Below are 26903 nucleotides of genomic sequence, written 5' to 3' on the forward strand. Positions count from 1 at the left end.
TTACATCTCCAACGCTTTCAGAACCTTGACCCAGGAAGCAGCCGGAGTAGACTGAGGCGCGGCGATCTCCAGGATCTCCTTGCTCGTGGTCGACGCCAACGCCTCACCCCCCACAGCGGCTCCATCGCGTGCTGGATGGTCATAATGAGGGTCCTGTGCTCCTTGTCCGCCGCGGCCATGCCCTCGACAAACGACACATCTTTGTAGACGACCTCCTCACGGGGGCCCCGATCTGCTGCTCCACCATCGCCAACATCTGCCGTCCTGTGATGTACTCGGGCCCGTTCACGACGTGGTGGTGCGCCGAGGGGTCCTCGCAGACCAGGAGCCGCGCCGCGATCAGCCCGATATCGTCGGCGTCAATGATGCCGACCGGCGCGTCCGGGTTCCCGATCAGCCGCAGCAGCTCGTCCTGCCGCCCACCCGCCTCGCGGACCTTCTTCACGAAAAGGCCGGCCGTGAAGAACGCGAGCGACGTCCACTTAAGCTTCTCAAACGCCGACGAGCCCAGCATGGCCTCGATGGCACAGTGCGTGCGCGCGTAGTAGGCGTCGCAGTCCGGCCGCACGTTGGCCGCCGTCGTCGAGATGCGCACGACGTACTCGACGCCCGCCGCCCGCGCCGCCACCAGGAAGCCGGACTCGGTCGAGAACTGCGCCGGGTCCACGGCCAACGCGACGGCCGACGCGACGAATACGCGCGCCACCGCGTGGGCGCGCAGCCAGGCCTCGGTCACGTCGGCCCAGGGGAACTCAACCACCTCGACCCCGGGCAGCGTCGCGAGCTGCTGCGCGGCGGCGCCCTGGGCCGAGCGCGTGAGGGCGAGGATCCGGTGGCCGGCGAAGGGGCTGCCGCTGCTCTCCTCCTTTAGGAACTTGGACAGGGTCGCCACGGTGTCCCGTATCTGTATCCGCGAGTGTCAGAAAGCAAGGTAAACCTCGGAGATGTTTGGCTTGGTGTAGTACTGACTGCCTGTGGCACCAATAACAAGAATAGCAGGTGCCATTGTGCCAAGAGATCGACCGTAATACTGGAGTGATCTGCCAAGGCGCTTGACGTCGCAGAGAATTTATGTAAATTTTACCTTCACCCTTAGTGGTAGTTGATTTAATAAGATATAATATTGTTTATTAATGAAGCTGAACGCCATTTGAATTACTGTGATGATGCTGACTTTATGTAAGGTGCATGCACGGTGCGTATTTGTCAGCCCGGAGACTTTTCAGTGCTCCCCCGCCCAGCACGGGGGATTAGTCAAGCCTTCCCATTCAAGGTAACATTATTCCCGTTCTTGTCGGGACACTTGTACACCCGGTTAGCAGGAACACGTGACATATACATAGAGAATGTGTCACTCTTATATCGTTTGCGCGTCTTCAGCAGTGTGGCGTGAGTTATTTGGTGGTAGTGGATATAAAGGATGATAATATGGTTTTTAATCATACAGGACATTCACACAGCGCTGTAGGGCTCATGTCTCTTCAAGAAAGGAATATGTGGAGTGGCTATTGGGCCACGGGTACATTTCAAGGAAATGGAAGGAATTATGGCTAATCTTCGAAGGTCGCTTCGCTTATATGTGTGTCTATGAATCGCTTCTAGTTTTCGTTTACCTACAGTACATACTTACTATCTACATTAGTGTGCGGGTACTGCTCTATTCGCGGGATAGATCATGGCACGTCCTCTTCTGGGGTGAACTGTCGAGACGATGTTTCAAGCGTCTTTGCTCAAGCATGCAACAAAAAGATTTATCATTAGACTTATGAACGCCCTGCGGTGCCTCACATGATATCTTGGCTCTGCGGGGTGGCTCATCAAGTTTGGAACCAGGTTCGCGGTGCAAGACCACAAATGGTAGGGAAAAGAAAGCCGGCCAAACTCCTATATCTGCCAGAAGTCGTTATCTGCTACGGTTTGTCCTCCCGATGTCACACAAGTCCGAGGTTACACGAGTGTCACCTGAGAATATCCCCAGTAGTTCGGCGTTGAAACCCGTGGTTTAAGCTGTGCCGTGCCGGCTGTTCTTGGAGGATGTGGTCAGTGTTCGTGGCCTGAGCCCGTGTCTCACACACTTTTCGTTGTTCGCCTGCGCTCTGAGACATCCGATCGTCACACAAGATATGGGTAAGGTGACTGCAAAACTTTTGCTTCCACCTCGCAGAGAAAGCGATCCAGAGCTGATGATGAGGGGAGGGGGGTCTGCTGCCCTCTGGCACAGTGTAAATATTAGCTATATGTAGTCGAATAGGCATAGGCCAGCTCATCCGCCAAGGCCTTATCCCTTAGGCCTACCTACCATGATCCCCAAATCGTGCAGGCTGGATGAGAGATGATGTTTCAATGCTCATCTTCATCTGAGAAGGCTATTCGCGAGTCGGCGGAGTGGGGTTTGCGAGACACAAGGGGCCCCGTAGTATCTGATGCGAAAGGCTTGATGGGAAGCGCCCGAACCATGCCGGGAGCCAAGCTCAGACGGCCAGCACTTACTGCTCCGGAAGAAATATGTTTAACTCCTTGAAAGTTCATACCATTAACGTGTTGTCAAAGACATCGAAACATGGCGCTGGTCAGAGGCCTGCCAATCTCGCATATTGCAGCCTCGAAGCCCGGTAAACCCTGGAGAGCAACCCAATTACAATTGCTAAGACGAAATTCAAAATGGCCTTCGAGTTATTGTATGCTGATTCCCTGGTTGTAAGTATATATGCTAGCATGGTCTCCTGAACTAAGACGAGAGATGCGACGATTATTCTTAATTTTCTAGATATCTTCTCTAAGCGGCAATGCTATTACCGCTCTGTAATATCTAATTACCGCTGGAGCTCTTAGCATATTCCCTCCCGTGGCGACTCTCGTTTTGGTGTTCTTGGCTTTCTTTGTTGCATGCGACCATGCCTTGTTGAACGGGCTCCTACCAGATCTAGATCTGCCCAACCTGACCCTCCCCAACCTGGGTCTGGACCTCCTCCAACCCCTACCCGACGATGACGATAACCTCTCGTCCCCCCTACCCAAGACCCCTTCTACGTGTCCCTGCCCAACATCAGCACCTACCACGAGGGCGAGCTCGGCCGGGACAGATTCATCTCCAATGTGATCAAATCCGGGCCCGCGAGCACGTACACGGCCGGCAGGGTCTACCAGTACATGTACCGCTCGCGCGACTCCAACGACAACCCTGTCGCCACCCTCATCACGCCCCCAAGCACGGCCCCCACGGACAACAGGAAACTGCTGTCGTACGCCATCGCCTACGATTCGCCGAACCCGGACTGCGTGCCGAGCTGCGCCATCCGCCCCGACACTCCGGCCCCGGCCGGCGCTTTCAGCGTCGATGCCATGCAGGTAAAATTACACCCACTGTTTTTTTTCTTTTTTTTCCTCTCTTTCATTTTCATTTTTGGCAAAATTGGTGCACTGCAACACTTCTGCCACGCTCAATGAGTACTAAGCACCCTGACCACTTAGCCGTCCTACCACATAAGCAGCCACTTAAATTGACTACCGATAAGCGAAGCCCCCTAACCCCCTTTTCGCATATAAGTTAGTATCTAACCCCCTTATTAGTAATTAGAGGATACTGCCAAAATCGTTACTTCTCGTGCTTTCTAGCCATGCTTATCCTAACCCCCGAATCCGCCATTTAGCGTACTATTTTAGCCGTATAAGCTGGCGAGTCGGAACGTGCAGCCTTTAAAAGACTCAAGGTACCCCGAGCCACCTTGCGGGACAGAATTAGGGGTAGACCGACCCGGACCGAGTCCAAGGAGTCCGCCAGGACCCTCTTTTTTCGCCTAGGAGGAATATTTTAAAACCTGGGCTATCTGACAGGCGTAGCTAGGCTTTGCCCTTAAGTATAACGTATTCCGGCTGTTCGTTGCCCGGTTATTTAAGATAGACCAGCGCGCTTCGCCCTTTAGAATTTATTAAGTAAAGAGATTTATTACCCGTTGCCTTAAGTTAAAAACTATATTAATTACGATAATAAGTTCTCGACGCGTTTATTATATATTCGAAAAGAATATTTAACTTTTTTTTAAAATAAGATTTTATTAAAAATATTATCGCTCGATTTATTTATAATATAAGTAAAGTTAATAATACTATAAATTTAAATAATAATTATTATATAATTAAATTAATTAAAATTTTTATTTAAAATATTATTTATTACGAAATAAACGATTATTTTAAAGTTTATAAATATAAATAATATTTATTTATTATAAATAAAATTAAAAACCTTAGAGTAATAACGGTTATTTATTTTAAATAGCTATAGTAATTATATTAAATAAGCTTTCGTACGTACGTATAAGTGGGTTCTAGGTTTAATCGTGGTTATATTATTATATTTTATTATTTAACGTATTTTATACGCGAATATCTTATATAAGCGAATATCTTATTCTTTTATACTCTTTTTAATAAAATATAAATTAATTTTACCACAACGTATTTAATATATTAAAATTAATCGGAATCCTTATCTCTAGATATTTCTATATTATTTTAATAAGTGCGCGTATTATGCCCGGGCTCTCCATAGATTTTATAGCGTTATAAGCGTGTCTTAAACGTTTTCGTACGACTACTCCTTCGACGCGATTCGTTTTATAATTATTTATTAATATCCCTTTAAAATTATAGGTTTTTTTTTTAGTTTATATATAAAATAATCTTTTATTTTATAGCCGTTTCTTTTTCGTACGGCGGCGCCGGCTAAATATTTTATTTACTTTTCGAAATATTACGTTCTTATTTTTTAAAAGAGTAATTCGGTATATAATATATATTATAACCTTTATAATTTAGTTAACGTATCCTATAAGCGAATGTCCTACATAAGCGAATATCTTATTTTTATAAATTTCCTTATAGCCTTAACCTTTTTTTATATTTTTTTATGTCCGAAAATGTTATAATTTTAAAAAGAGAGTGATATAATTCTAGTGCTTTAAGCGTTTTAAGAAGACTTAATTTTAAGCGTACGAAAAGCTGTATTAATTTATTACGTTTTATTGAAAACCTTATAGCGTAAACGAAATAGTTAACCTATACGACGCGAAATACCTACGAATTCTCGAAAGCTTTTAAATTAAAAAAAAATGCGATTATTCGATATATTATTAATTTAAATACGCGATCGTTTCCTCCCTAGCTAAGTAATATAAAAGATATAGCGAATCGATTACTTAGTTTACGCGACGCGGGACGTGTCGGCGTTAATTAGGCCTTTAATTTCGTACGATAATAACTAGACCTCCGGACGCGTTTTAAACGAAAAATCGATTATTAAAAAGTCCTTTATAAAGATCCCGACGCGTATTACGCGTAATTTATTTTTATATAGAATATAATTTATAAGTATAAGTATTAAAATAGCTAGAATTAAAGCTATTTATATTATTTTAAAAGGGGTGTTATATATTTACGTGTACGAACCCCTTTTTATTTTATTAAGAGGGGTATACGATACCTTTTGTAACTTATATTAAAAATAGATATAAATAATAAAATAAAAACGATCAAACCCTAATTAAAACCGGAACTATTATATATACGAGAGCTTATTTAATATTAATTAATAATTACCCGTAGCGATTATAAATTAATAAGAGTAAAAAAACGGTTTTACGTTTTTACCGACGTAAAAGCGACCGTACTAAAGAGCCCCGAGAATTTCCGCCCGTTAGAAATTCGGAGGAAGAGCCGAACTGAATTAACCGTACGAGGAGGAACCTTTTTTTCCGAGTATATATTATAGGGAGGAGACTAGGTTTTAAATTATACGCGAAACTAGTTAAGCTATATATAATTATATATTTAAATAACTTTATTATATAATTTATAAAATAATAACCCTTATTAAATAGAGTTAATCGCGGTCGGCGAATCGGGATTAAGCCCGGACGTATCGAACCTAAATAAACTGACGACCTTAAACCCCGAACCGCTTACGTACGAAAAAGTATCTTAAAATACCGGAATCTTTTTAGTAATTTAGAAAAGAAACGTTAATCTCGCTTTTTAAAAATTCGAACTTTTAAACGTACTTTTCGAAAAAATAATACCCGAACTATTTATAATATACTTTATACGATACTTTTTAAAATATTATATATTAAAAATAAAAAGGACCTCCCTTAAAAAATCGTTTATTATAAAGTTTAACGGATAAACCGAATATTAGTTCGGCTAAATTAACCGTACATTCTAGAAGGAGCTCTTTAATTATTTTAAAGAACACGGAGTTAATATATTAACGGATAGATCCTTTAAAACTAAGCTTACAAGTCTGGTACTACCGGCTAATCCCACACATTAACAGGACCGACCGGCAGAACCGATTTCGGAAACCCGAAAGGAGGATGTTCTACACTTTTCTCGAAAATAAACAGTCGAAAAACCGCCGCCTAAGCGAGAGATACCCGGTCTCTATACGGAATAATCGTCCGCGATATTACAAGGTACTTTAAAACCGACGTTTAATCCCGGAGTTTCAAACACTCTAGGCCCGACGTCTAACCCTAAATTCCCAAGTACCCGAGCGTTGCAAGACGTTATCCTTTTTCCTTTTCCGACTCCGATACCGCCGGACCAGACGGCACAATTATCTAGTCTAGCGTATATTACGAAATACGATATCCCTTTAAGCCGAGCTATTTATAACGGTAAAATCGATTAAAATAAAGTTATCACTTTTTCGAAGGTATAAAGAAAGGAAAAGAACTATACCGGTAAGCCGTACAATATCTTCTACGACAGAATACGGATATTTATTAAAACATGCCGACGGCTAAATATATTAAAAAACTAATACTATATAATCTTTCTAAATATTCTTTCCGGCTATGCGAAGGTATTCTATTTTAATTATATCGGACTTAAAAAGAAATAAAATAAGATATACTATCTAATAAACTTATACTTTAATATAATAATAAATTACGTATAATATTTTATAAATTAAATAATAACCTCTTTTATATAAATAAAAAGTAAGAACGCCGAGAAATAACCTATCGAGGTTTTAGAAATCCTGCTAAATAAGCTCTAATTCGCATAACGAGCCCTCGGAAAGGGATTTAAAAAAAGATCGCTTTTTATACCTCCGTCGTAAGAGCTTATCGAAAAGTTCCGGAATTTTTACTAACCTTTATTTATTAAAAGTTAATATATAAAGCGCTATTTTCAGACTTTCGCGTATCGTTAAATATAATAACGGACCAGATACTATTAAAACGATATTTAACGGAAGAACTATATCGAAACCTAACTATAAATACGTACCTAATTAATAAACGGTTTATAAATAACCGTACGAAAGGAAACCGACTAGCCTACGATAATAAATTACCGTATAATAGCCAACCACTAAAATAAAAAAGGATCTAGCGACCCGCCGGCACTTTCTAACCAAGATTACCATACAGGAACTGGAAGTTTGAATAAAAAACCTGCCGAATCTGTTATAAACAAGGCTATTAATTAATAAACCACCTAGCTAAAAAATAGTTCCAAACAAGGAATCAATATCTCTAAACGTGCAATAATATTAAACAAGGCCCCTTTTCTTAAAATAAGTATAAAACGTTCGTCTAAAATTAAAAAAAGAATAAAAAAGAACTAGAAAATAACAAAAAGGAATATAAATATCTCGATCCAAAAAATACATAATAAGGTATTATTTACTTAACGGACGCCGCGTTCTACCACCGGTTTATTAACGAGGATATCTACTTAGAAACTACTATACAAACCGACCAATTTAATTTTAATAGCCCGTATAACTAGACTTATTAAAAAAAACTTTAAAATACCGGCGCCGCCTTATTTTTAACAGTTAAAAAGTTTTAAATAAAGGCTTATATACGAAAGAACCTAGACGTACAAATCGACTAAACCCCGGAAACGCCGAAATCAAGTTCAGAAACTTAAAGCCTATCTCGTTAATTAAAATAATCGATATATAAAACTTATTAAAAATAATAAAATATTATATCTTAAATATTATAACTTTTTTTTTATTCTTACTATATAACGCCGACCGGTTTAAAATATATTATAATAATATTTTTAACCTTATTATATAAAAGGACGGCGAGATACTTTTTATAATTAAGAAATAGGGATACCTATTTTTTAATACCGGCCGTATAAAAACGATATTATATTTTATTAAAAAATAGCTTTAACACCTTTACTAATATTTTAAATACCTTCGTATAAAAAAGCTTTATACTCTCTTAAAGAACGCCGGCTATAACGATATCGACCCTATTATTTTTAACGAGATCCAGAAGTTCTGCTTTTAATACTAAACGCACGATCCGGTATTATAAAGATTTAAATTCTCGTTATAAAACAAATACGACTTTAATTACGAAATTATTATAAATATTATTTATATTAACAAATAAAATATACTTTATATAATCGATTTAAATATATCCTTTTAAACGGTTATATTTTTATATTCGCTTAATATACAAAATACTTAAAATACTTTTTATAAGTACTAAATATACGTATATTAAAGACCTTTTAATTATATCTCGTATAATCTAAGTATGCACTTTTAAAAAAAGTTTCGCGATCACGTATAAATAATAAGAATTACTTATAAATAAATATTTATCGAAATTTATTAAATAATAAGTAAAATTAAATAAATATATATTTTATTACGTAAAGCCTTTAATATTTTATAAAAAAATCTCGGTTATTATATAAATATTAAAATAATACTTTAAATAATAATTAAAGCTTCAAATAATACGGCTAGCCTTAACGGCCTAATACCTGCCTTACTCGTATTTAAAATATACCCTCGTATCGACGGGAATTTACTACCGTTACCAGAAATTTAAACACGAGGAGAAGTTATACGGAAAATAATAAAGATATTTTAAAAAATACGTATAAATATTAATATCTACCGAGCTTTAAATACTCGGAATAGATTAGTTATCTAAAATATTTTAATACTCCCGCTCCGGAATAAAGTTCTAATTTAGCGGGAAAAAAAAGGATAAACCGGACCATACAAAATAATAATTATTAAAAACTATACGATCCGAGTAAATACTTTAAACGGCTTAAAAGCTTTTCGAATAATTTAAATTAAGCCGTACTATTAAAAAGAGGCCGAAGAACCGCGTAACGAGCCGGATATATAACTAGATCCGGAATAGTTAGTAAATACTTCAAATACTAAACCGATAGCCGAGGAAATTACGGTAGCTCCCGTATAACGCGGCTAAAAACGACTTAGAAAATACTTATTCCGGAACGTTCGAGCCGCTATATTCTTTACCCAAAAAAAATAAGAAAATTACGAGTTAATAATTAAGTTTCGATAAAACAGGGTTATTATTTCGTCTAAATACCTGTTCTAAAAGTTTAATGTAGAGGAGATTAATAATTTTACTATATAAAAGGTTTTCGAATTTATTCGATTCGACCTAAACAAGTATACTAGCTGGAGAATTTTTAAAACATAGCTCGTACAAAAGATTAAGGGTAAAATTATAAAGCTATACGAAAAATCTAGGCTCGTAATATAAAATTACGAAGATATAAAAAAGGAGGCTATTTTAACTTAGTTACTAATAATCTAGCGGATGAGCTAAAGACTCTTTTTAGCCTTCAGACCGACCTTAATTTAAAACTTTAATATATAAAGCGAGCTACGCGATATTATATAAGCGTATATTTAATTATATAATAAGTTAAACCGATTAATCTATATATATTTATTAATAAAGTTAAAGATTTAATACCTTAAAGGAACGTTATTTTAAATCGTATTACCCTTATACGAATTAATAGAATTAAGATTTTATTAGTTTAAAATATATTATAATTATTATATATAAAATTTAAAAATAACCGTATTAATATATAACGCTTATTTATTATTTATTATAAAGAGACTGGATATTTTTAATATTATAATAATATAAACCGACGATACGTTTAGCTTTATTATAACTCCTTTTTTTAAAAAAAAGGAAAAAAAGCTAATAAAAGAATAATTCTATATAAAATTAAAAAGCATCTTGACTGAAAACACGCCGATCGAGTTTAATAGAGGTAAGATTTAATTAGAATTATACGATATCCTTTTCGAATAAAAAGAATAGGCTAATTAATTAAAACTTATCGATTTAAAAGCTATTAATAAAGGCTAATAATATATCTCTTAGCGTACGAAAAGGGTATATTTCGTATTTATTTATTAATTAGAGGCAGTATACGACTTATTTACCGCCGCTTAAGTATAAACCTTAAAGAATAAGGATATTAAAAACCTAAATATATAAATTAATTAATAAATCCAGAATTAAATACGCGGCTTAAAATATATCCCGCTTAACCTTTATTATATAAAAATATATATTTTTATCGACGGCTCGTTTATAAATAATAAGAACCTAACCTCTTAACTTAGATACCTAATTTTATTAAGTTAAAAAATTTATTATATAAAAAATAAATTCTAAATTTAAGGTAATATTATTTATTAAAGCTCGATTAAATATAAAAGAGTTATTAAAAACGTATTAATTAATAAATTATATAATATAATTTCTAATATAAATAGCGGTATTATATTAAGTATTACGTTTAAAAGAATTATATAAATATTAAAATTTTAAAATATTTTAATAACCTTTTATATAAACTCGAAATTATTTTATAATTATTTAGTTAAGCTAGGTATGATAAACGAGAAGAGGCTTATAATTAATATTATATCTTTTTAAAAGTTATATAAGAAAAGGGAAATATTAAAGGTTTATTATATCGATAATAGAGATAATTCGGTAGATACCTTTATTAAAGTATTCTTAAATAAAGCTTTTAAATAGCTAGTCTTAATAAATAACCTTATTATATATATAAAAGTGTATATTAAGAAGCTAGATTTATACGGCGAGTAATTAAAAAAGAAGAGATATAAAAAAAAAAAGAGATTTCTTTTATTAATCCTTTTTTATATAATTATTACCGATATATTTTATTTATTAAGTATTATATAAAGGTTAAAAAAAAAACCGTAATATATTATAATTTAAACGGGTAATATAATAAAAATAACCGCACGAAAATATTATTTATATAGATATAAAAATTATTTATTTTATTTATTACTAATTTATTATTATATAATTATTATTTTAACTTTATTACCACTACTTTTATTCTCGTTATTATCGGGATTAAGGTTTACGAATTATAAGTTATAATATAAATACCGGTTACTATATAAAGCTTAAACGTATAAAGTATAAACGCCGTTCTAATATTTATCGAAACGAACGTATTTACAGAACGGAATATAGGACTGGACGTACCGATTATTATAAACGCTATTAATATTATTGCGCGATTAAATAAGAACCGTATAGAAGTAACCCTCGTAACGAATAATACGAGCGAATAGGCGGCGAATATCGTCGTTTACCGGTACGCGTATCTCGATATCGCGGCTCGGTAAGTTATAAACGCGAACTTCTTTATTTTATCGTACGAAATTAATAAACGTTAAAAATTAAAAAAGAAATAAGATATTATACATTAATATAAAGTATAAATATAATTTACCGATTTTAAACCGAAAAAATTAATAACGTTATTTAGCGTTAATTACGATCGATTATATTAATAATAATAATATTAAAAAAATTAACGATTTATTAATTAAATATTATATAAATATATATATATATATATTTATAAATATATATATAAGTATATAATTTATTTTTATATAATATTTTAAAAAAAAAAAGTATATATATATAAAAAAAAAAGAATTTATATTATACGAATTATTTATATATAAAAGAATATTTATTTATAAAACTATTTTTATTAATCCTTTACGGAGTATAGTATATTAGGATATATAATAGTTCCTTTACTATTATTATTACTTTTGGACGAACGACTAGAATAATTAATCGAGTAGACCTGCTATTTAACCAAAACGATATTAAGAAGGTATAGTATTACCTATATAGTTTAATTAGGTACTTAATACCGGATTAAAATAACCTAACCGTACGAGACCCCTCGTAAAGGGAAGACTCGTATTTAAAAAGGGGAACAGGTTAATTCTATTACTAAAATAAAAAACTATTAATATTAGAATAGCTAGAACTAAAGCTATTTATATTATTTTAAAAAGGGTGTTACGTACTTACGCGTACGAACCCCTTTCTTATTTTATTAAGAAGGGTATACGATACCCTTCGTAGCTCGTATTAAAAATAAATATGAATAATAGAATAAGAACGATTAAACCCCGATTAAAACCGGAACCACTGTACGTACGAGAGCCCATTTAATAATAGGATTTAAAAGGAGGATATTTATAATTTCGACGAGACCGGCTTTTTTATAAGTTAAATCTTATTTAAAATAATCGTAACTATTTTCGATTAATATGGAAAGCTTAAAGTAATATAATAAAAGAATTAAGAATAGGTTATAATTATTTAAGGCATCGGATTATACGGTTACGTTATCCCTCCGTATATTATTTTTACCGGGAAAACGTACCTCTTTTCTTAGTACGAAAACAGCCTATTATTAAAGGATTAAGTAATCGTAATTATTAAAAATAATTAAATTATAAATAAAAAAGGCGAGGACTAGATTTAATATTTTAATTAATATATTAGGTCTCGTATAAAGGGTTATTATCGCTTTTTAATCTTAAACGGTTATAAAAATTACTACTCGATAATTTTTAAGCTTTATTATAAAAAAAACTCGATTATTATATTTTATATACTTTTTTATTTATTATATAAATTTTAGCCTCTTAATATTAATTATTTTCGTATATTAAAAAAAGCGTACGGGAAAGAAATTAAATATTTTATACGGGCGTATATTATTTATATCTTAAAGGAGGACTTCCTATTAGCGTTTTTAAAAGCGTTCTAAGCGATTTTTACCGTTTCGAATATACGAAAAAGCTTTTAAAAAATAGGACTTATTCCGTATAATCCGGAATATATTATTTTATAATTAGATATAAAGCTACGTACTTTAATACGTCCGGGGACGTTTTTCGGCCTATTTATTCTTTAAGAATTAAAAACTTTAAATAACCCGATTAAAATTTAATCCTAAACCGAATACGTTCGAAACCGTATTATATAATATTAAAATAACTCTTTAATATTTATTTTAATTAGCCTTAATTAAATTATAAAAGTTATAATATATATTATATACCGAGTTACTCTTTTAAAAAATAAAAACGCGACACTTCGAAAAATAAATAAAATACTTAGCCGGCGCCGCCGTACGAAAAAGAAACGGCTATAAAATAGAAAATCACTTCGTATATAAGCTAGAGAAGACTTATAGTTTTAAAAAGATATTAATAAATAATTATAAAACGAATCGCGTCGGAGGAGTAGTTGTATAAGGACGTTTAAAACACGTTTATAATATTATAGAATCTGCGGAGAGCCCGGGTATAATACGCGTACTTATTAAAATAATATAGAAGTATCTAGAGATAAAGATTCCGATTAATTTTAATATATTAAATACGTTATAATAAAATTAACTTATATTTTATTAAAAAGGGTATAAAAGAATAGAATATTTACTTATATAGGATATTCGCTTATAGGATATGTTAAGGCTAATTAAAATAAATATCGGAAAGTTATTTTAATATTATAAAATACGGTTTCGAACGTATTCGGTTTAAAATTAAGCTTTAATCGAGTTATTTAAAGTTTTTAATTTTTAAAGAATAAATAGGCCGAAAAACGTCCCCGGAGGTATTAAAATACTTAACTTTATATCTAATTATAAAATAATATATTCCGGATTATACGAGACGAGTTTTATTTTTTAAAAGCTTTTTTATATATTCGAAATGGTAAAAATCGTTTAAAACGTTTTTAAAAACGTTAGTAAGAAGTCCTCTTTTAAGATATAAATAATATACGCCCGTATAAAATATTTAATTTCTTTTTTATACGCGTTTTTTAATATATAAAAATAGCCGATATTAAGAGGTTAAAATTTATATAATAAATAAAAAAGTATATAAAGTATAATAATCGAGTTCTTTTTATAATATAGCTCGAAAACTATCGAGTAATAACTTTCGTAGCCGTTTAGGACTAAAAGGCGATAACGACCTTTTATACGAAACCTGGTATATTAATTAAAATATCGAATCTAATCCTCGCCTCTTTTATTCGTAATTTAATTATTTTTAATAATTATAATTACCTAATCCTTCGGTAATAAGCTGTTTTCGTATTAAGAAAAGAGGTACGTTTTCCTAATAAAAATAATATACGAAGGGATAACGTAACCGTATAATCTAACGCCCTAAATAATTATAACTTATTCCCGGTTCTTTGATTATATTACTTTAAGCTTTCCGCGTTAATTAAAAGTGGTTACGATTATTTCGAACGAGATTTAATTTATAAAAAAGCCGGTCTCGTCGAAATTATCAATATCCTCCTTTTAGATCTTATATTTATAAATTATATTTTATACGAGGATAAATTATACGCGATACGTGTCGGGATTTTTATAAAGGATTCTTTAATAATTAATTCTTTAATTAAAACGCGTCCGGAAATCTAGTTATTATTATACGAAATTAGAGGCCTAATTAACGCCGACGCGTCCCGCGTTACGTAAACTAAGTAATCGATTCGTTATATTTTTTGTATTATTTAACCGGGAAAAAAACGATCGCGTATTTAAATTAGTAATATATCGAATAATCGTATTTTTTTTAAAATTTAAAAACTTTTAAGAATTTATAAATATTTCGCGTTATATAGGTTAATTATTTCGTTTATACTATAAAGTTTTTAATAAGACGTAATAAATTAATATAGCTTTTTATATATTTAAAATTAAATCTTCTTAAAACGCTTAAAACGCTAGAATTATATCACTCTTTTTTTAAAGTTATAGCATTTTCGGACGTAAAAAAATATAAAAAAAGGTTAAGGCTATAAGGAAATTTATAAAAGTAGGATATTCGCTTATATGAGATATTCGCTTATAGGATACGTTACACGCTTAGAGGTATTAGGTTATTATACGGGTTCGCTTTTTAACTAAGTAATTTATTAATTAACAGCTTTATTTATAGTAAATTCGGCAGGTTTCTCGTTCGAACTGCCGGTTTTTATATAATAACCTAAGTTAAAACGTGTTCATAAGTCGCTAATTCCTATCCTATCCTAATAGTCAGCTATTATATAATAATCTATTACCGTAAACTAGTTTATTTCTTTTCGTATAGTTATTTATAAACCGTTTATTAATTAAATACGTATTTATAGCCAGGTCTCGATATAATTCCTTCGTTAAATATCGTTTCGATAGTATCTAATCTGTTACTATACTTAGCGATACGCGAAAGTCTAAAAATAACGATTTATATGTTAGTTTTTAATTAATAAGGGCCGGTATAAACTCCGGAACTCCTCGGTAGGCTCGTATAATTAAGGTATAGAGAGCGATCTCTCTTTTAAATCCCTTTTCGAGGGCTCGTTATACGAATTAAAACTTATTTAATAAGATTTCTAAAACCTCGATAAGTTATTTTTCGGCGTTTTTACTTTTTACTTATATAAAATAAGTTATTATTTAATTTATAAAATATTATACGTAATTTATTATTATATTAAAATACGAGTCTATAAGGTAGTATATCTTGTTTTATCTTTTTTTAAATCTAATATAATTAAAATAAAATGCCTCTATACGGCCGGAAAAAATATTCGGGAAGATTATATAGTATTAATCTTTTAATATATCTAGCTGTCGATATATTTTAATAAATATTTATACTTTATTATAAAAGATATCGTATAGTTTATCGGTATAGTTCTTTTCTTTCTTTTATAGTTTCGAAAAAGTAACGACTTTATTTTAATCGATTTTACCGTTATAAATAGCTCGGTTTAAAAGAATATCGTATTTTATAACGCAAGCTAGACTAAATAATTATACGGTTTAGTCTGGCGGTACCGGAGTCGGAAAAGGAAAAAGGACGATATCTTACGACGTTTAAATACTTATAAATTTAGGGTTAGACGTCGGGCCTAAAGTGTCCCGTAGTATTATAAACGATTACTCTATATAGAAACCGGGTGTTTCTCGTTTAAGCGGCGGTTATTCGATTATTTATTTTAAATAAGAGTATAAAACATCCTTTTTTTAGGTTTCCGAAGTCGGTTCTATTAGTTAGTCTTATTAATATATAAGAGCGGCCGGTAATATTAAGTTTATAAGTTTAGCTTTAAAGGATCCGTTCGTTAATATATTAATTCCGTATTTTTTAAAATAATTAAAAAACTCTTTTTAAAACGTACGGTTAACTTAACCGAATTAGTACTCGGTTTATCCGTCGAACTCGGTAATAAACGACTTTTAAAAGGAGGTCCCCTTTATTTTTAATATATAATATTTTAAGAAGTATTATATAAAGTACGTTATAAATAATTCGGGTATTATTTTTTTAAAAAGTACGTTTAAAGGTTCGAGTTTTTAAAAAGCAAGGTTAACGTTTTCTTTCTAAACTATTAAAGGGATCTCGATATTTTAAGAAACTTTTTTATATGTAAATAGTTCGGGGTCTAGGGTTATCGGTTTATTTAAGTTCGATACGTCTAGGCTCGGTCTCGATTCGCCGACCGTAATTAATTCTATTTTAATAAGGGTTATCGTTTTATAGATCGTATAACAAGGTTATTTAAATATATAGTTATATATAGCTTAACTAGTTTCGTATATAATTCGAAACCTGGTTTCCTCCTTATAATATACACTTGGGAAAAGGGGTTCCTCCTCGTACGGTTAATTTAGTTCGGCTCTTCCTCCGAATCTCTAACGGGCGGAAATTCTCGGGGCTCCTTAGCATGGTCGCCCTTACATCGATAGGGGCGTAAAACCGTTTCTTTACTTTTATTAATTTATAATTATTTCACGTAACTATTAATTAATATTAAATAAGCTTTCGTATATATATATATAAATGGGTTCTAAGTTTAATCGAGGTTATATTACTATATGTTATTATTTATATTTATTTCTTATACTAGCTACGAGGGGTATCGTATACCCCTCTTATTAAAATAAAAAAGGGGTTTATACGCGTAAGCACGTAGCACCCTTTTTAGAATAATATAGAAAACCTTAGTTCCTGCTATTCTAATAAATTATATATTAAATTATTTTATAATAGAATATATAATTAATAAAAGTTAATTATTATATTTATTAATATATATATTTTTTATATTAAATCCTCTTTTAAGTTTAAGAGTATTTAATATAAATATAAATGAAGCTAACTTTATTTAAATATAATATCGAGTTTAAAAATTAATTTTTAAATTTAAAATAATAATTAACGAATAACGAGTTATTAGAATTTATTTACGAGATATTTTTAAACCTTTAACCTCTCGATTACGTAAATATAAATAAAGCCGCGGTTAAAAAATAATCTCTTTAAACCTTAAATAATTTAATAACTAATGAACACTTATTTAAAAAGCGCTTACACTTATTCGCTTTCGGTATATAAGTTAAATCGAAGCTTTAACTTATAATAAAAACATTTAACTTAATAGTACTTATAAGAGGCTATTATTTTATAAACTCGGAAAAAGGTTTAATATTATAAACGTTTAATTAATTAAATTAAAAGAAAAAAAAGACCGTTTATAAATTAAATTAAATAAAGTATATAAGTTTAAACTTTATTAAATAAGTAAAAAGCTTAATTTTACCTTTCTTATAAAATAAAGTATAATAATAATTTAAAATAAAATAATTAAATAATAATATAATTTTTAAAATAAATCGAAAAAAATAAAACGATTTAAATTATTAATTTAAATTTAAAAACCGATTTTAATATTATTAACTATATTAAAATTAAAATTCGTTAAAGTTATAATTTTCCGATTTCTTTTTAAATGATTATTAATAAAATAAACTTAAGTTACGATATAGTTTAGTATCAAGTTTAGGTAGATGCTTATGTGGTAGGACGGCTAAGTGGTTAAGGTGCTTAACATTTATGTCACCCGCTCCAAAGATCCAAGTGGCCCTGGACCGCGGCTGGTACGTAATAACCAGGGATTACATGGGCATCAACGGCGCCTTCCCCGCGGGCCGGCAGATGGGCTTCGCCATTCTAGACTCGATCCGCGCGCCGCGACGGGCCTCGCCGCCGACGCCCGGTGGGCGCAGTACGGCTACTCGATCTGCTCGTTCGCGGCCGGCTTCGCGGACGAGATGGCCCCCTCCTACGCGCCGGACGCTGACGCCCGGCTCGTCGGCAGCGCGCTCGGCGGCACCGTCCCCACCGGCACCAACCTGTTCCTGCAGGACGCGGGCCAGCTGAGCGGCGGCCTGCTGTTCAGCGCCTTCCTGGGCCTGTCGAAAGTCTACGCCAACTTCAGCGCCCTGTTAGACGCCAAGGCCGGGGCCGGCGACAACAAGCCGACGTTCGTGTACATCGGCAACAACGACGTCGAGGTCAACAACCAGCGGGAGCTGGGCCGCGACGTCTTCGATTATTTGGCGAGCGGCCGGGCCATCCTGTACAACGAGACGTTCCAGACCGTCGCCTCGGGCGCCCTGCAGCAGGGCGTGCACGGCGTGCACGGCGTGCCCGACACCCCCCTGTACGTCTTCAAGGGCGCGCGCGACGAGGTCTCGGCCGTCGCCGACACGGAGCAGCTCGTCGACCGCTACTGCGGCCTCGGGGTCGCGGTCGAGTACGAGCGCAACACCATGGCCGGCCACGCCGACGAGGAGCTGCTCGGCTTGCCCGCCGCGTACGATTGGATCGCGGCCCGGTTCGCCGGGCCCGGGCGGCTGCGTGCGGCGGGACGTGTCGCTGTTCTCCATGTCCGCGGCCGAGCTTGTTTCGTTTTACGGGCTGCCTGCGGCTATGGATATGGCGGGCAAGCTGGGTATCCCCTTTATATTGTATAGGAGAGGGGGAGAGGGAGTGAGTTTTCGACTAGAACTAGACATTCACTGTGAGAAGACACTCGTACCAATACCGAAATCAATGTTACCAACTGTCCATAACGGTCCCTAATCTGGCTTGGTATAATTCCACTACCATGAAATCCCGTAAATATCCAGTCTCTTTCTTCTCAACGTGCTGGCTGTTACATGTTCTTGCAGCTAGCCCTGAGACCCCCTATACGTAGACTTATGAACCCACTAACATGAATTCATGACTTTCAGGGTGCGAAGAGCCACAGCCGCTCGTAACCCAGCTTTAGATGATATTCTCCTTCCACAATATCAAAACTGGGACACTTCGTCCTATTCCTTACAATCGATCTCAAAATCTCAAGGATCATTTCATCAGGCAGCATGTGTCTAGTCTGAGAGGATATTTTGGAGCCATAGTATCTTCAGCGGCCATGATGAGCTTGAGATTGTAATCGCTGATGATAATGGCTCGTTGTTGGTCGAGAAAAGCAAAATTGTTATTCTAGCAACCCAGGAAGGCCATGAACTTTGTCCCTGACCAGAAAGAGGATGGAACATTGATCAGTCAAGAATAGAAGCGATGCCCGGAAGCTCGAAACGAAAGTCTCGTTCCCGCCGCCCAAAGGAAAGCATGGAAGTAGACCATTCATCTTAATACAAAGGTGGAGATCGAAGGACCCTAATAGAGGTCCACCACAACAGCCAACACTCGACATAACTTGGGGTAGAGACTTTTAAATATATATTCGATTGATACCTAAACAGTGCTTAAAATGATCCACCCTGGGGCTGCTGCTCAACCCAATTCCCGCAAAGGGGAACTAATAATACGCCATACCCAGTGCTGTGGTGGTACTGATACACTCTCTTGAACTTCCCACCCCCAATGCTCCCCATCCCCAATGCGACGAAAAGGGGTAAGCTTTGTTTGGACCATGTAACTGTAAAAGACTTTCTCTGCCTTTCCATGCAATGTATCCAGGGAACCAGACATACCCTTCATCGTACGCAAAATCATCTCAACTTTTCTTCCCGGGTTTTTATCTATAGCTTCATACCCGACATCTTAGCCACGCGCAAACTCTGCCGCATGCTGAGGTCAAGCATGATCTCCTCACTACCGCCCGGGATGGCGTAAGCGCGGACGTCGCGGTACAGCCGCTCGACCTTGGCACCCTGCCCGCCGCGCGAGTACGAGAGCCCCCCAAAAATCTGGGCCGCCTCGCGGGCGCAGAACTCGAAGCAGAGCGTGGACTGGGCCTTCAGGCCCGCGATGGGCCCGCCCAGCCGCAGCATCGCCTCGGTCTCGCCCATGCGCTGGCACTGGAAGATCAGGTTCTCGAGCCAGTTGTACGACGCCTCGATCTGGCGCGCCATGTGCGCCAGCTTCATGCGGATGACGGGGTGCTCGATCAGCTTCTTGCCGAAGGTCTGGCGCTTGCTGCCGTACTTGACGGATTCCTCGTAGCAGACGCGCGAGAAGCGCAGGGACTGGATGATGATGCCCATACGCTCGTGGTTGAAGTTGGTCATGATGACCTTGAAGCCCTGGTTCTCCTTGCCCAGCACGTTCTCGACGGGCACTTTGACGTCCTCGAACGTGATGTACGTCGTGCCGCTGCTCCAGACGCCCTGGCAGTCCATGCGCCGCGTGCTGACGCCGCCGAAGGACCGCTCGATCAGCAGCAGCGTCACGCCGTTCATGCCCTTGTCGCTCGTGCGCACCGCCGTCGTGAAGTAGTCGCACCAGATGCCGTTGGTGATCCACTTCTTCTCGCCGTTCACGATGTAGTGCTTGCCGTCCTCGCTCAGCTTGGCCTCGCACGTCAGGTTGGCCACGTCAGACCCGGCGTCGGGCTCCGTGATGGCGAGGCAGATGCGCTGCTCGCCGCTCAGGATGCCCGGCATGATGCGGTCCTTCAGCTCCTTCTTGCCGAACTTGATCAGCGGCGGCCCGCCGATGCCGTAGCCGCCGATCATGTTCCAGACGAAGCCGCCCGAGCCCACGCGCGACAGCTCGTCCGTCACGATCATCTCATGGAACAGGTCCCACTGCTCCGGCGGCACCGACTTGACCCTGTTCGGGGTGTACTCGACCGGGTAGTGCACGCCCAGCAGGCCGGCCAGGTAGCCGCGGCGGCCGGCCTCGAGGAAGATCTCGCGGGGCACCTCCTTCTTCTCATCCCATTCGGTGACGTAGGGCTCAATGTCGCTCTCAACCCATTCGCGGATCTCGGCTCGGAGGGCGGCATGGGACTCGTTGAAGTACGGGGAGTGGTACTGCCAATTCCCGAAAAAAGAGTCAGCTTTAGCTTTTTGGTGCGTGCGCGCACAAACAGCCCAATTGGGGTTGGAAATAGAGCAAGAATAACAAACTTACGCCTTGGTACCAGCTGGGGTCGGCGAAAGGAATCAGATCACCGTAAGGCTCGAGGGCCTCGGCTTCGTCCTCGACGATCTTCTTGGCCTCCTTGGTGGGCTTCGGCGCAGCGACGGCGGGCGAGGGCTTGGCAGCCTCGACCTTGGGCTTCTTGGAGTCGAGGGAGCCGACCTGGAGGGAGCCCTTGTACTTCTTGAGGATGCTCTCGTTGTGGTATTTCCAGAATTGCTTGGAGGCGTCCTTGCCGGCGACTCGCGTGAGGATCTTCTTACCACCTGTAGGTAGCCACTCAGTCGGGCATTGGTCAGCATGCGATGCGATGTGCGACGCGACACGGAAGCGGGACAGAGGCGGAACGATCAGCAAAAGCAGTTGGTTAGTACGTACCTGGGTGTTCGTCTTGGAACTTTGTCAAATCGTACACATCCTCATCGACAATGATCCACAGGTCGTCGGCCTTGTTGTGCGACGCGACGTCGCTCGCCTTGAAAGTTTGAGACATGGCGGGAAGTACGGGACGTCGAAGCGGACTCTCTATAGGTAAGTAAATATGTATGACTAGGAGGTTGGTGGATTAGGAAAGAAGGGAATGAAGGTAGAGAGAAGTATGTAGTGACAATTGGTCAAAGATGCTCTATATTACTATCTCAAGAAGAAGACGACAAACACTGGGCTGAGGCGATGTAATTGTCATGTCATGCTCTGTCTCTTTAATAAACGGCTGACGAGGTGAATGCGAAACCAAACTAGCCCGGCCACTGTCGGTAAGATCCCACACGCTCAAGTCAGCACGCGCCCCAGATTCACCAGCCCACTTTCACATGCCCGCAACAGTAGAACCGAAAACAGACAACAACTCCATGTACATTCCGGGGCCGATCCCCAACACCCATCATCAGCATTAGGCAATATGCCAGCAACTTGGTGCTTGGGTGGCTGCTGCTTGGATCCTGAACGTGACACATGCCACAGCAGCAAAGCATTCTTGCCCCCACAATGTGCCCCCGTTGGAGCAGCGGCTACTGCCAATCTCCGGGTAGAGGTACCTCCGTGGGGAAGAGCTTTTTAATTTGGGGTCATGTGGCCGCAATATGTTCTGCAGTGTCTTGGACTCTTGGTACTGCGCTGTAAAGTATTAGAGCGACGATTCAGCTTGCATGTGATGGCACGTAGCAACGCAGAGAGAGCCGATGTCATCCATAATAAGCAGAAGCACAGCGCATGCCTAATGCCTACAGTAGTGATGGATTACGCGGTGCTTGATTGGTCCCAAGAGCTGTGGTGGACCTCTGCACTCTTGCCGAGGTCCATTTAGCCTAGTGCTCAAGGGGATCTTCCCGACGGCACTCAGGTCACCCATAGGGGATGCACACCAGTACCCTAACTACATAACCTAGTGGTGCTGATTACCACTTGGTTATGTTCAACCATGATCTGTACGCATTTGAGAAGAAATTCTGTAGTCCCGAAGAGGAAGAAGTATTGATTGATAGACAGTACCCGGAAAGTGCTATGCCTCTATATTGCAGCTGCCTTGTGTTAGGGCGCCTCGGTTCGACCCGTTCGTTTGGGGGTGTTCCGCCACTACACTTTCCAGCGCTTTAACCAGCTGACCAAATCCTAAATGTGGGGTATCCGACTGGTCAAGAACGAAGGCGCCCCTAAACCAAAAGCTCGTCTACAGATACAGCTGTTGATACTCCATACCCGGTTGATTGAATGAGGACTGGATCCTGCTTCAATTTGTGTGTTTTAATACACACTTGACTGAAATGTTCGAGCCTTCATAACCATTTCCAGATACAACAGATGTTGCGCGTACGACATATGGTCTTAGGTGACACTATGCGAAGCATATTGAACTCCACCCGTGCTGCGTCAGACCGACGACACGACCCAAACCTCGAAGGATAAAAAGGAGTGCATGTATATGCTTGCAGAGTGAGGCAACTCGATCAAGAACGTCGAAATCACCCTTTGCCATGAACAGCCTCAGTTAGCTCACCCTCGTTCACAGGAGTCGCGCCGTCACCGTCCCCCTTCTCCTGGTACAGCTCGTCCAGCGCGGCATCGAACTCGCGCCGAAACGCATCGGCCCGGTCCACGAGCGCGAGCTCGCGCAGGTACTGCTCGACGACGCTGATGGCGCGGATCTCGAGGCTTTGCTCGAGCGGCCGCTCGCGCCCGCCGGCCGCGCTGCGATGCTTCGAGACGCACATGTCCATGACGAGCGGCGCCAACCTCAAAATCTCCTCGTGGTCGAGCTGCTCGCGCGCGTGGCCGAGCATGCTCAGGTAGACGTAGGCGCGGTACTGCGGGTGTTGCTGCAGCTGGGCCGACGCGAGGATGCGCGCCGCGTGCCGCGCGAACTTCTGCGTCTCGCGCATGTCCTCGTAGATGTTGAGCAGCTGCAGGTTCGCCTTGAGGACCATGTCGCCGCCCACCTGCGGCATGGCCTCGAGGCGCGCCAGCAGGCGCAGGTAGTAGGCCTCGGCCACGCCGACCTGGACGAGGCCTTTCAGGGCCTGGTTCAGCACGGGGGCGCCGCGGACGTAGACGATGGCGCCGGCGAAGGGCGAGGCCGGGTCGAAGTGCGACTCGAGCTCGTCGAAGTAGAAGTCGAAGAAGGCCGACAGGTTCCGCTGGAACTCGGCGATGCTCATGCGAGACATGCGGTTCAGGATCAGGTAGAGCGGGTAGTACGGCGACGCGGCGCCCTTGAGCCGCAGCAGCTCGACCATGTGCTTGATGAACATGACGACCAGGCCCGGCAGGTTGGCCGAGTTGTAGACGGCGGCGGACAGCAGCAGCACGATCAGCCGCGGGTCCGGCGCGGGCGACTCCATCAGGCTGGACAGTTCGTCGAAACATCTCGATATGATCCGGAAAGCCTCTTTCGTCTTGCCCTGCTGGACGATCATGTCCCCTCCCAAGTTGAACTGGCCATACCCTAGGACGTGTTCATTAGCTAGCTACACGTGCAGTAGCCTCCTCGTCATTGACAGAACAGAGAATCACACCATCTCGGTTTACTATCCAAAACTCGGTACAGAATGCTACATGCAAGCAACCCTTGCTGGACAAAGTGAACGGGACGGGTCGGACTTACAGCCAACGATGCCGTTCCACTTCTCCTCGTACAGCGCCACATCCTGGTCCTTCCTCCAGAGGCCGACGGAGAACAGGCCGCGGACGTACTTGCGCGCGAGGAAAAGGGTCTCCTCGGGCGCCTTGACGAGCTCGGGCGTCGCGATGGGGAACAGCCCCGTGCTCCAGCCCGGCGAGGGCGGGCGGTTCAGCTGCTTCCCGCCCGATAATGATAATGACGATGATGCTGATGGTCTCGAGGCGCGGGCGTCGTGGGCGTCCCGCCATTTGCTGGGGTCCGTCTTGGCGTCGGACCTGGTCTTGTATTTCCGCAAGCCCCTTTTGACGGGACGGACGTCAGTCAATTGGAAGTTGACAAGCTAAGTAAGGGGGCTCTCTAGTTGGTGGCACGACTATAGGTAGGTAGGTATCATGCCATTTGAGAGAAGAGAAAACGAAACACACCATATCCTGAAGCGCATCTTGTACATCCTCTCCCTGCGGCAAGATGGCATTTGTCAGAACTCAATCCCACTTCATATGAGGGGTGCCCCGCGGGACACAGCGGACTACAGCTTACGTTGCGACGAAATTGTGCTGCTCGCGCATGATGCGGCAGACGTCGGGCAGACCCAAACGACGCTTGATGTAGAGGTCGACGATGGTGTCGCGGTGCCGCTCCCACTCGTCCGAGCCGGCGTAGGCGACGCGCGGCGGCCGGCGCACCACGGTAAACTCCATGGGCGGCGTGCTGGCGGCCGGGGTGGCGGCCGGGGTCAATGGCTGCTGCTGCTCGGCATAGGCGGCGCCGCTCATGGTTTCGAGTAGGCGCACCAATTCGGAAGCTAACAAGATACGAGACGCTAAGTAGGTAGGTATGATTAGCCCGCGGATGAAATGTGGAATAGGTAATAGATAGGTAGTCAGTTCTAATGTCAGATCATCATGGATGTCAGTCAGGAATTGCGAGCAAGCAAGCAAGTAGGCTTTCATTCAGCTGGTTGTACCACTCCTCTCTTTGCCCCCCTCCCTCTCCACTCAGCAAGCTCAGCTCTCTCTTACTGTACTCCCTTTCTTGGCAGAGGGAAGGTCATGTGCTTGTGCTGACCTGCTGCCTGCAGTGCTCAGTGCTCAGTGCGTGCTGTGTGTAACTGTAGGAGCGGTGATGATTGGGCTGCTCTCCCTTGATTCCTGCCGGTGGCTAAAAGACAACTAACTGCCCTGCATCCAATTGGGTGCGGGTGGGTTGGTGTTGCAGACGCCCCATGGCACTGGATGGCGCCATGGCTTTAGCGATTCTTGGCGTCCATATTCGCTGTGGAACATTGTCTTCATAAACCTCACCAATTCTCCTCTACACCAATGTCAATTTCTTACTTGGTAGTCTGACTCCAGTAGTTTCCATGCCTTGGTTATACACCTACTTTGACTATATTTATGATAATTTCTCACCGTGTTGCTCTGTAATCAACACAGGTGAGGTGGGGGTTCCTGTCGTCTGTGATTCGGTGCGCCGCATGCATCGCATCGGAGTCCAGTGCAGAGCCTCCACCGTCCCTTGCCCAGAACGGAGGTGTTCCCGGTGCTGGGCCGCCGGCTTCGAGTTGCCGGCTGGGCTTACCAAACTTTTCTCGAACCCACTGAGAACCTCGCCTCAATGCGGTCTGCATCGTCACATCAGATAGGCGAGCTGCGATGCTCCGGTATCTTGTTATCAACTGTGTCTCCGCTTCTGGCAAGAAGATGCACTTTATGTTCCGGCATCCTATACGGGCTCCATCTTTTCGCGAGGAGGGGGCAGCTGGTCCCCTTCCGTCTTCGCCTTTTGCTAATATCTCCGAAGGGAGCGGAAGGGATGTCATCGCGTTCATCTTCAATTGGTCGCCGGAAATTTTCGTCTTTTCCGCCCGAATGTGGCCCTCGAACAATACCAAGCTGACCTCAAGCGAGTTTACGCTGACGCGGCGAGCAGCATTGTATCGACTTGAGCGAACAGTAGTAGTCATGATTCTCTGCAGAGGTACACTCCACGGCATGCTTCATTCAGTATCTCGGAATGCAATGGCTGACAAGAAGCGGCTGGCCCTGACAAGCTTAGCTTCGGTGCCGACACGTGGGAAGCCATGCAACCAAGCAGCCTCTTCGGAAATCGATTCTAGAACCCGAGTAATGATGAGGTCGGGACATATCTGACGAACTTTCTTTTTATTAGGGTTCCGATGAGACTGCTTACTTGAGATTCGCTACAAGAACTAACTTTAGCAGTACTGTACTCCGGCAATACGCTTGGGGTGATCCGAAAACGCCAAGCTTCTGGGGGAACTTTGCGTGGATATATGACTCGGACGATATATGTATCCACTCACAGATCAGATAAAACCAAATACAAGCC

General features: G+C 39.9%; 6 protein-coding genes across 6 annotated transcripts; 2 read left to right on the forward strand and 4 right to left on the reverse strand.

Annotated features, from left to right (window-relative positions):
- PG994_012675 (uncharacterized protein) lies at positions 1-1006 on the reverse strand (the record flags this gene model as incomplete). The annotated part of the gene is made up of 3 exons (XM_066864084.1): positions 1-131; positions 193-874; positions 938-1006. 3 exons carry the CDS (start codon positions 1004-1006, stop codon positions 1-3), a joined length of 882 nt encoding a protein of 293 aa, XP_066710232.1.
- Positions 1007-2560: 1554 nt separating this feature from the next.
- On the forward strand, positions 2561-3671 carry PG994_012676 (uncharacterized protein; the record flags this gene model as incomplete). The annotated part of the gene is made up of 3 exons (XM_066864085.1): positions 2561-2612; positions 3020-3348; positions 3651-3671. 3 exons carry the CDS (start codon positions 2561-2563, stop codon positions 3669-3671), a joined length of 402 nt encoding a protein of 133 aa, XP_066710233.1.
- A 14438-nt stretch (positions 3672-18109) lies between these two features.
- On the forward strand, positions 18110-19032 carry PG994_012677 (secretory lipase-domain-containing protein; the record flags this gene model as incomplete). The annotated part of the gene is made up of 2 exons (XM_066864086.1): positions 18110-18207; positions 18231-19032. 2 exons carry the CDS (start codon positions 18110-18112, stop codon positions 19030-19032), a joined length of 900 nt encoding a protein of 299 aa, XP_066710234.1.
- A 1056-nt stretch (positions 19033-20088) lies between these two features.
- On the reverse strand, positions 20089-21926 carry PG994_012678 (acyl-CoA dehydrogenase; the record flags this gene model as incomplete). The annotated part of the gene is made up of 3 exons (XM_066864087.1): positions 20089-21324; positions 21425-21699; positions 21812-21926. 3 exons carry the CDS (start codon positions 21924-21926, stop codon positions 20089-20091), a joined length of 1626 nt encoding a protein of 541 aa, XP_066710235.1.
- Positions 21927-23394: 1468 nt separating this feature from the next.
- PG994_012679 (Clr5 domain-containing protein) lies at positions 23395-25327 on the reverse strand (the record flags this gene model as incomplete). Its single annotated transcript, XM_066864088.1, has 3 exons — positions 23395-24374; positions 24534-24850; positions 25092-25327. 3 exons carry the CDS (start codon positions 25325-25327, stop codon positions 23395-23397), a joined length of 1533 nt encoding a protein of 510 aa, XP_066710236.1.
- Positions 25328-25959: 632 nt separating this feature from the next.
- PG994_012680 (uncharacterized protein) lies at positions 25960-26517 on the reverse strand (the record flags this gene model as incomplete). The annotated part of the gene is made up of 1 exon (XM_066864089.1): positions 25960-26517. One exon carries the CDS (start codon positions 26515-26517, stop codon positions 25960-25962), a length of 558 nt encoding a protein of 185 aa, XP_066710237.1.
- Positions 26518-26903: the final 386 nt, after the last annotated feature.

Source organism: Apiospora phragmitis, assembly GCF_038363925.1.
Source record: "Apiospora phragmitis strain CBS 135458 chromosome Unknown utg000010l:1.0-9815664.0:9184709.0-9829525.0, whole genome shotgun sequence".
Classification (NCBI taxonomy): Eukaryota; Fungi; Ascomycota; class Sordariomycetes; order Amphisphaeriales; family Apiosporaceae; genus Apiospora; species Apiospora phragmitis.